The sequence below is a fragment of the Merops nubicus genome, unplaced genomic scaffold (genome assembly GCF_000691845.1).
Source record: "Merops nubicus isolate BGI_N331 unplaced genomic scaffold, ASM69184v1 scaffold41151, whole genome shotgun sequence".
Classification (NCBI taxonomy): Eukaryota; Metazoa; Chordata; class Aves; order Coraciiformes; family Meropidae; genus Merops; species Merops nubicus.
Window position 1 is genome coordinate 9,398 of NW_008589799.1, and position 10,776 is coordinate 20,173.

The 10,776-nt window shown below is 38.8% G+C and overlaps 1 protein-coding gene across 1 annotated transcript in view; it reads left to right on the plus strand.

Moving 5' to 3' along the window:
* EYA1 (EYA transcriptional coactivator and phosphatase 1) overlaps positions 1–10,776 on the plus strand; it is a gene marked incomplete at its 3' end in the record, with an annotated part of 66,790 nt that overhangs the window by 5,040 nt on the left and 50,974 nt on the right. Inside the window, exons 3-5 of the mRNA XM_008949693.1 lie at positions 6,898–6,978; positions 8,871–8,940; positions 9,313–9,458. Coding sequence (XP_008947941.1) covers positions 6,898–6,978; positions 8,871–8,940; positions 9,313–9,458 — 297 coding nt within the window. The remainder of the gene's footprint in view (positions 1–6,897; positions 6,979–8,870; positions 8,941–9,312; positions 9,459–10,776) is intronic.

Below are 10,776 nucleotides of genomic sequence, written 5' to 3' on the forward strand. Positions count from 1 at the left end.
TTGTTTGTTTGTTTGTTTGTTTGTTTGTTTGTTTTTCTCCTCTGGGCCAGGCAGCATGATTTTCAAAGCAGTGATGAGGCAGTAACAAGGAAATTATAGACTCTAACCAGTAAGAAATTTCCCAGGATCGAATGTAGAGGAGTAACATTAAAATATTTGGCCTGAGACACTTGAAAAATCAGCCTAAGTATGCCAAGAAGTGTTGGTGATATAAATGCTGCAGTATTTGAATTTTCCATGAGCTCCTTAAGTGTTTTTCTAAAAAATAACTTCTGTTGTAGGGAAGAGCAGACACTGGACACCATTAAAAGTTTGGCTCTGTAGGACTTGCCTAAGAAAATCTGTTTGTTTTTTTTTTTTTTTAAAAAAAAAAAGATAATTGAAGGAGTCAAAAATATTAATTGTTGTGCCTTATCTCTAATCTTCCTTTTTTTAAGGAATTGCTGTGGTGGGTTGATACTGAAGGAGTTAAAGAAATAATAACAACAGAATCTAATAAAATTGCCATTCATTAAGTTTTATCATACAGCTAGTGGCTATTGCAACAACAGTTGGCGCTCCGGTGTAGAGTGGTGGAAGTCTGTGAGTAGTTGGAAAATTTGAAAGGAGTAGCAAAGCTGTTTTCCATAGTGGACAACTGCATCCAGTTTATGCCTGTAGTGATCTTTACTTTCATCAGAACTAATTTACATTCTTTAGATAAATTACATAGAGTGAGAAACAGAAGCCTGTGGCCCACCATGATGAAGTTTTATGCAACTGTAATGGAAAAGAGATGATGACTGAGTGGAGGAGGGTGGTCTACCAAGCTTCTTTCGTGTTAGGAGTATGGAGCTGCTTCTGCCCTCATTTTTGAGTGTTCCGCAGGAAGATGAGAAAGTATTTTCATGTCAAGCGGGAAGGAAAAATTAATAACAAATTGAAGATCGGATCTTCAAAGATACATAGGAAGGAAGGCTTCAAAGGGAGTTGGACAATCAAAATTCCTTTGAGGAAAAAAATGGTTCTCGCTCTTCAAGTACCTGCTGCAACATGAGAAAGAGATCCCACACAAACGCAGTCAGAGCTCCCCACTACATGACTGTCTGATGGGTGGCCATTAGAAAAGTTGTTTTAAGTCTGGTGAACATAAATCCATCTTCAGGGTTTCAAAAAGCAGCACTGTGTAGTATATTTGCTGTTGAATTGCAGTATCATAGAATGGAGAAAAAATGGTTTTCGGCATTTTCTGAAGTAATGGTGGAGTAAGACGTTGAAATCCATAGAGATTCATTGTAATTTTAACAGTATTTTGTAGGACTCAAAGTAGTCTTTCAGTATTGCAATCAAGCCTGCACGTTGGCAGTGATTTTTTTTTAACTTTGTATAATTTATTCATAATTTTAAATAGTTATTAATGATTTTGTGTACTTCAGGGTGCAAAGCTGTGGTAGGTGACAGCAGTCAGACTAAATGATCCTCCTTTGGGTGATGCTTTGGTTCTATTACCTTTTAATTGTTCTTTTCTGCAGTTTCTGTTGGCTATGTATGCTGAAGTTTCTAGATTCATGTTTGTGGTGAAGAGCTTGATATTATCAAACTTGTAACTGATGCAGAGATACCTCCATATCTAGACACCATTAAATAATAACACAGTAAAGGTAAATCTAATATTTGCATTTCAGTAGGGTGCTACTATCAAGAGCTATCCTTGCTAACTTCTTTACTTGGTCCCGGAAGAGAACAGCTGTGTAGCCAGAGGCAAAGACTGCAGTGGTCCTAGGCCACATACTGGCAAAAACAACCTGAGGGCCTGTAGAGTCTAGTAAAAATCTTCAACCTTCTGCCACTTCCAGGTGATAAAAATAAGATAGACATCACTGCCTGTTTATGTGAAGGCAAGGAGCTGGCTTGGGCTATCTCTTCTTCCCTGCTCTTTAGCTTTTTCTTCTTGCTGTATTACACTGTCTTCCTTCCAGACTTTTTGTCTTACCTGTGCTTTTACTCTTCTGCTTCCCCAAGAGTGCTTCTGTCTGTTCTGAGAACATGTAGGATAATACTCTATTACTCCTCTTTAATAGGTGTTTTGGACAGTGAAAAAAGTTGTCTGCTCTTCTCTTGGCTCAGTCCAGCAACTCCTGTTACGAGGTCTTGAGGAGGAGTTTAGCTAATAAATATGTATCTATTTGTTGTCTTTTCTGTATGCGTGTGCGCTTGTTTGTGAAAGCTTCACCATTTTGTTTTCCCTCATAATATTTTTCTGAAGAGAAAGGACCTTGTTGCAGTGAAAAGTTAATATCAGTACCGGTTTCCACAGACATGTGAGGGAAAGAAAATACTGCAAAAGACAAATTACTTGGGGGGTGGGTGGTTGAGGTGGTGTCAGGATGGAACATCTTGGAAGCATGATTATTTTAATATAATTTATTTTTGCAAGCTCCTTCTAAATGTGTTTGCAGCACATGCTGTTCCAGGCTGTGGTGTGGGAGGACCCTGAGAGTCTGTCTGAGGGTCCTAGAGCTCCTCTGGCACAGTGGCTTTGCACAGGCTGCGGGACATTAGGAACTTATGAAAACATTCACTACTTCACCAAAGCCTGGAACTGCAATACATTGTACTAAGTGCAGCATCTCTCTAGTGGGACAAACTGCATGTGTGCAACCATGTAATTGCACAGCATAAGATAGAAATATCATATGCCTGGCCAGTAAAACAGATGAGAAGGAAATCCAGCCCTTGCTGTTGGCATGCACCTACAGAAAGTGCAGGGAACAGAACTAGAACATCTTAGACTAAGATCACACCTTAATATATAATAGGGTGATATTTGAAGAGCTGTAGCATCTTCAGAGACTTGTGACTTGATGATTCAGCACTTGCATTTTGTAATCTTCTGAGTGGTTTTGCTTATCATGGGTTGATAAAAAAGCTTGAAACTTGGTCACGCTTTGGGGATTACCTGTGTCATCTGAACCCCTGTGCCACTGGCTTAATGAGAGAAATTAGGGTGTTTGCTGCTGCTGGGTGGGAAGGGGTGCAAGCTAGAGCTATCCCTCTTTGTCCAGGTGAATGTGGCTTTAAGACTGACAGTCCTGGAGTCCTTGGACAAAAGTAAAGGGTATCATTTCCCACTTATGAGAAGTCTCACCTGCTTTGTCATTCAGCTTCTGTCTTCATGTCTCAGTTTTGTATCTTGTACACCTAAGTGACAGAGCAGTCTTAACTTCTCCATGATGCTTTATATTCACTTAAGGCCCTCCATGTTCCCAGAAGGTAGCTGAAGACAGCCTTCTTTGCTACTAATGGCCGGGGCTGTGATGTTGTGTGGTTGTTCTGTCTGGCTTTGGCTAAAGCATAAGGATATTTTATACGGATGTTGTGCAAACTGTTATGCATGTGCAGGGGAGTTGCAATGGTCAGGGTCCCAAATGAGGATTTAAGAAGGCAAAAATACCCCAGAAATGGGCCATAACACCTCAAAAAAAAAAATTATTTCTGGATATAAGCTGGCTCTGCTTTGACAGGAGAGATACAGTCATTCGGTATAAATGGACAAGTGAATGTGAAGGGCTAAGAACATTAATTTGATTCCCACATTCTCATCTCCTAACTCAGTGAATTACTGTGCTTGCCAGATGAATATCCAGGTTAAAAGCTGATTGGCAGCTACACATACTATCAAAACGTGTCTCCACCCAGATGGTTTTGAATTTTCTTTCTGATTTTGTATTGTAGTGGTGATGAAATTTCTTTGTAAATTTAAGGGGTTTACTGCTAGATGAGCAGGCTGGGCTTGAACTAGAATGTGCTACTTTGAGCAGGGACTTTCTTTGAAAACAAAACATAAATTTATGCTGGAAATTACCCTGTAGTAATTAACTTCTGGTAATTTCCAGATTATGAGATTCAGGAAGAGTCCTCTGCTTTGAGAAGCAGGGGCAAGTAAGTTTATCAGGCTTCATGGTCAGGAGGTGATGGTTTAATAGTCTATGATAAAAAGAGAGAATAATGTCCTGGATAGGAATTAGTAAAATTGAGTAACCTGTTTATGAGTAAACTGTAACCTTTAGTAACCTATATTTATATATAACCCAATTTATAATTGCAAGATTCTTCAGTACAAACAGAGGAGAGTTTGAATAAAATGATGGAACATATAATAAGTTAGAGGGTCAAGGCAGGGTTGTCCTGTTGTTAGTGACAATTATCTTTGACCTTTCAGGTGAGCTTTGGGCTTCTAGTGGGTACAGAAGGAGGATGGTATCAAGCAAAACAGTGTATGAATAGTAATGGATGCATGAAAAAAAAAAAGATATCTATACCTGGTGTTTAGCTGCTAACAATATTTGAAGCAAAATAGGGCTAGAGATTGTATTTGTATGCGTGTTTATAAAGAAACTAACAGACTCACTTGTTGAAATTTTGTGCCATGTGAACACTGAGAGCTGTCAGACAGGAATGATTTTATTTTGCCTACTTATTTGTATAATACAAAGAATGTAACATTATAGTATTAAATCAGTCTTAAAACTTCAAAATTAAAACTGATTTAATAAGTCAGCCATGTTTGGAATATTTCCATTCTGGTTTAATACATATATCAGATAAAGTAATTTTAAAAAATATATTAAAAACCTTCCTTTTTGTATGCTTGAAGGTGCAATCTTTATGATGTAGTCATATGACTTTTCTGTTAGGAATGGCCAAATCTTAGGTCTCTAAATCCATGTTTAAACCAGCCAGCATCTCATTCCTCATAGCGCTGTCTACTGCTATATATACCATTGACAGCATAACAAGCTGTGAACTCAGAAAGTTGTTACTTGGCCAATGAACCACATGAGCTTGTGGGTTCTGGTCTGAAGTTCTCTCTCTCAGTGGAGTTCAGAAACTGCCATGTAAGTAGTTTTTACCCACCTTTTGTAATATGACTGTCAAAACAGAGCACATTGCACTTGCAGTCCCTGAGTCTCTTAAGATGAAATAGCTTGGCAATTGATAGACTGTTGGATCAGCCGTTGTGCTACCTCAGAATTTTTGTGCTTTTTTTTTTTTTCTCAGAGCTAGCATGTGTGTTAGTGCCTGCTGTTCCTATTTTTTCTATTATTCCATTGTGTTATTTTTTTACACAATTTCTTCTTAAATCTTGTTTTAGGGATCTCATAAATTACTAGAAAAGGGGGGGAAATGTCTCTCTGTTGACATAGCTTCTTAAGGTCCTTAGTTCATAAACCAGATTTGTATCAGTAATTCCAAGTAACTGTTGAATTTTTGCAGAAGATTAAGAAGAATCAAGAAATCTAACATTCCTATCGATAATCTGTTTTATCATTAGTGATTTTTATCATGAGTGCACTTGATGTAACCCTCTTGGCCACCCTTTCTTACTACATGTTAATTCATCTTGTGGAGTCTATTTGACTTCTTTCAAAAAAGGTGATCTGCAGAAATGCAGCTAATGTTAGTGTGTGCAGACAAAACATCCTGTGTAAGAATTGAAAGAAAATACTGTGTGATTAGTAAAATCTGGAGAGATTGCATATAAATCCTGTGGATGGGTTCAGTGAAGGAAGTAGGCATGTGGAAATGAGAATTTAGATTGGCAAGGAAAGGAAGGGTCCTTTGTCAAAAGGGGAAAGCTCCTCTCCCTTACCATTTCCACACCCAGTGCCAAAAGGGTTTCTGCTAGTGAGGGTTGCCGTTCCTGAAGGCATGTGTGTAGTCAAACATACATGCATACACACATACCCATGTCAAGGCGACACTAGGGCTTTCCATTTCAAATGGGTTGCAGTTTGCCTTGGTTCTCCTGAATTTGCTTTCTGGGGTGTTACTGAACTGCCCTGCTGAAAGGTCAGGTGTGCACCAGCTCTGGTGCGTGGGAGGCGGCGACTGTGTGTGTCAACAGGAGAAAAAGTGGTGGGATGCTGATAGCAAGACCAGCTCTTTTGTTTTCTGAAATGTCATCCTCAGTTGCTTTTGGTGTGCTGTAACTCCAAAAAGCTAGATTTGTAAAGATGGATTTGAGAGATTGCCATGCTGATGGGGTAGTGCCCTGGGAGTTGGTGTTGTGCTGCTTTGCATCCACACCAGGTCAGCCCCCTCCTTGCACCATGACTTGGAATACTGTTGTTACTGAGATGGCTCTGGAGTAACAGAAAGGGAAATGAGTTTATTTACTTGAAGCTTTATTAAAAGTCATTAATTAATAATTAATCCTGAAGCAGCATGAACCAGGAGAAAATCTCTCCTATTCTGTTTTACTTTCTGGCAGCCGTGTTGGGTTGTGAGTACAGAGGGAATAAAGCATAAAACCATTTTTTGTAGTCTATGGTGAGGACCGTGTCCCCTTTGTTTATTCAGGATTGACAAGTATAAGGTTGGTTTTCATTTTGAGAGGCGAAATCCACCACGAGGAAAGTGTTTTACTCCATCACAAATTCTCATTTTTCCTCTGAAAAGTTATTTGGATGGAAAAAAAAATTTGAACAGCCCTGAGATAAAGCCATTTAAAAATTATTTCCTTTTTTGTCTTACTCAAATTGCTCTCTTTCAAGCCTGTAAATGTCTGTGTGACCTGCTAAATGTGAACCCTTATTGTTGGGTCTGCAGGATTAAGAGGAATCAGGACAGGTGCAGAGAGTTGCATGGGGACTTCTGGTTTGTTACAGTGACTCTTATTCCTTGGGGACAGAAATAACCCTCTTGATCATTTTATATGTATGTGTAAATTGTAGCTGCCAGTACTTTGCATTATTTGTATACAAAAATACATAAAATGCAAAATATTGATAGCCATGATTTAAAATGGTGTTGGCAGATTTTTGTTTTATTGAATTTGTGGCTGTAGTGAGTGTGTGCATGCGTGTTCAAGAATATTAGGTGCATATAGAATATATTTTATTTGTATTTTTATAGTTAAAACAGAACCAATGAGCAGCAGTGAGATTGCTACTGCTACTACCACAGACGGATCTTTAGACAATTTCTCAGGATCAGGTAAGAAATAAAAAAAGGTTTTAAGCTCAGCATTTTTAAAATTTACTATTTTCTTATCCCACGTGGTCTAAACCTGTACACAGCTGTTAAAAAGCCATGTGTGCTTTGCAGCTTATGCCTATTTCTGTTCCTCTTACTCAGACAGTGTAAGTTAATAGTTTTCCCCAAGTAAGGAGCATCAAAGCGTCAGGCTTATTAATGTCCATTGGTGTCTTCAGTGGGAGTCTCACTAGGGAGTACTCTGGCCCAGAGTAATTACTCTTTTGATTCCTGTGAGTAAACATACCTGCCTCTGTGATTAATGTGGTAATTGAGGGATAGGTCTTCCTCATTTATTGTAGTTTATTATTCTCAAAGTATTTATTCTTTTGTCAGGCTTTTTTTTCTCCCTGGAAGCCATACACATCTCAGCTTCTAACATAGAGGAGACAAACACTGTGAGAAAATCCTAAGATGTCTGCATAGTTTTGCATACTTATGGATTAAATGTGGCATTTCTAGCATCGCTTCGTTTTGATGGTGTGAATCAAAAGAAAAGGGATCTAATACTATGTCTCCAGAGTCACAACACTTGACATTTCAAAACCAGTCGGGCTCCAACCAGCTAGCCCTCTTCTGGTCTTGTTATGGCCACCATTCTCTGCATATGCTGTTCAGAGTGAAAGTAGGATATCCGAAAGGCAGAAGAAAATGTTTCTAGGGAATTTTAAATCTCTGAAACAGGAAAAAGCAGTGTGTTTAATAGTAGCTATGTACATCTGTGGTGGCCTGACTGTAACATTTGACGCTCTCTGCAGCCCCAGAGGCCACAGAAAAGGAAATTATAGGGTGTGGAAGGCACGGGAAGAGATTCCCTGCTTCCCTCCCAGCCTCGTGAGCACTCCTGGAGTGTAGAGATGATGGATTTTCTCTGTAGCTGGCCAGGAAAGGGGTAGCTGGCCAAGGGTAATTATCCATGCCTTGTTTATTTCCAAGCACTTAGCAATAGGGCCTGTTGTTTCTCCGCTGTCTGATTTTACAGTAGTTTCATAACCTGCCACTGACACCTTCCTGGCAAAGGCTTCAAACCTCACCTTGAGCCTTGGAGAACTGGCACCCAGTTGGTAACCAGAGAGGGAAGGGCTCCTGAAAATGATGCCTGGAGCAGAGCACACTGGCCCATCTGCCGTGATCTCAGCAGCACCTGAAAGTACAGAAAGGCACTGGGGTGGGTTCTTGCGAAGCCCTGTGTCCGCAGGGGCAGAGCTGCCGGGGAGAGGCTTGCTGCTTACCCTCCTAGGCGTAAGCACCTCACCAAGGGCATTTGCACACAGGATGGCTTTGTACAATACTGTCTGTTCTGAGGGTCTGAAAGCGTTTTAGAAAGCAGGTAAGATGGGGGGAAAGAGAAGGAAGTGTAATAGGGTAATACGCCATCTGTATTATGGAATTTTTTTTAAAAAAAAGAGGCACGTGCTCTGAAGCAGCCATATGTTTTCAATTGAGGTATGCATAAAGCTCCTTCATAAAATGTAGGTCTTAAAAATTCTAAAAGTTAATAAAATGTTGCACTTGAGATGTCAATAATCCTTTGAAAATATGAAGGGAAATGTTTCCATTAGGAAATAGATTGTTTTCATTGAAAATGTTGTCTGTGTGTGAGCAAAGAATAAACTATTTCTCAGGAGCTGTACAAAGGAGCAATTTAGTGTTTGAGATTTGCAATCAAGATTTTTAATGTTAAGCATTCATGTGTAGCTCCTGATAAAGTACTAGTTTCTATCTAAAATATCAATTATATTTGAATTTAATTAAAATCTTGTTAATACTCTGAAATTCTATTAGGAAAAATAATATTTATCTTTGGTGTGTGTATTTACACTTCTGTGTGCTTTCTTTTCTCCTTGGTGCAGCAATTGGAAGCAGTGGTTTCAGCCCAAGACAAACACACCAGTTCTCCCCACCACAGATTTACCCTTCCAAGTATGATATCTTTTAAAAATAATGATAGTAGTAATAATAACTGGAATAGGTAGATTCTAACCTCATTTAAAATAATAATTGGGTCCATCTGTTAAAGTAATAATTTAAACTGCATCAGCTTCTAGGGGAAAAACAGGAATTTCTTTAAATGCTAAGAATGTGTTTGAAAAATGTTTGGAAAGTTCTGTTTTACTTATTCTCTTGTTATTGATCTCTTATGGTTGTTTTGTCTTTATCTTACAGTTTCTGTTATCTAGCACAGCCTATGATTGTGTTAATGAAGTAGCAGGATTATAATAAAGATAAAAATAAATACACGCATATCTGCCTAATGCAGCGTCTGTCCTATTTTCTGTCATTTGTAATCAATAGCAGACCATACCCACATATTCTTCCTACCCCCCCTTCACAAACGATGGCTGCATATGGGCAGACGCAGTTTACAACAGGGATGCAACAAGCTACAGCTTATGCCACTTACCCCCAGCCAGGCCAGCCTTATGGAATCCCTTCATATGGTAAGAAATCACGTCTGTGTTATTTTATTCCTGAGGTAAATGTTTTTTAGATCAAGATTATGTGACCCTTGTGCTAGTACTTAGTGGGACAGCTGTGGTCTACAGCATTTCTTGTGGAAGATTGGTGATTTCCTCATTGATGTGAATGATGCTTACTTTGTGTATTATAAAAGAGCTAAGAAGCTACTCAAGAGAATGTCTCTGTTTTGGGATCAAGATTTTATGAGGCCTTTGCTGGTGACATTAAAGAAACCCCAACAAACCAAAACCAACACTGAAATGGGAGAAGAGATCTAGGGATTTCCATTATACAGGCACAGCTCCTGGTGACCTGCCCAGGAGCTCTGCTCTCCAGCAGTGTGGTAAGGTACATTGGTATATCAAGGTCTGAATTTCAGCTAATCCAGACTACTGGAACCTAGCGGAATCAGTGAAGCTGTGCTGATTTTTCAGCAGGTGAGAAACTGATTCAAAAAGAGCCCCAACAAAAAACAAACAAACAAACAACAACAAAAACAAAAACAAAAACAAAACAAAAAAAAACCAAAAAAAACCAAAACAAAACAAAAAAAAAAAACAACCTCATTTTCAATGTTTTAAAACTCCCTGGAAGTGAAAATAAATTAATTTAAAAACAAGCTGCTGTGGGTGAGACCATTTTGCTGCCAGACTGTCTGCTGGCAGACCATATAGCAGTTCGGCAGTGACGATGCATTATTAGAAAATAGGTCTAATATTCCTCTGGGGTAACAGATTAAAAATATACAATCCCAATGCTTTTAGCAGCATATGTTGTAAAGATACATTCAGATAATGTAAATTTTATACCTAAAGTGCTGAACTCACGGTACAAGCTACACCCCTTAAAATTATTAAAACTTTCAAGTGCAAAACTGGTGAATCTTTCATACTGAAATCTGCAATCTGAAATCCACTGGATCTCAAGTATACCCTACAGCAGATTATTGTGAAGAGCAGGTACAAGAACTAGATTATCATTTCTCCTTGCTTTAAAAACAGTTTGTCATTAATATATAATCAGTAATTATGATCAGAGGAAGCATTGTTCTGAGGCTACAGCTTTGATTACTTACTGCCAAAAATATAGACATGAACTGGGTGTTTTAGTTTCAGTTGCATTCCACATATTTTAAACTTACACAAACGAAATACTTTAAGGATATTTAAACTACATTTTCAATACTATGGGAGATGGGGATTCTTGTACCCACCCCCTCCACAAACTCATGGAGCTGATGGAGCTTGTCTGGTATTTCCAGCTGGATCAGGAGTGTGATAACAGACAACCCCTTTCCCT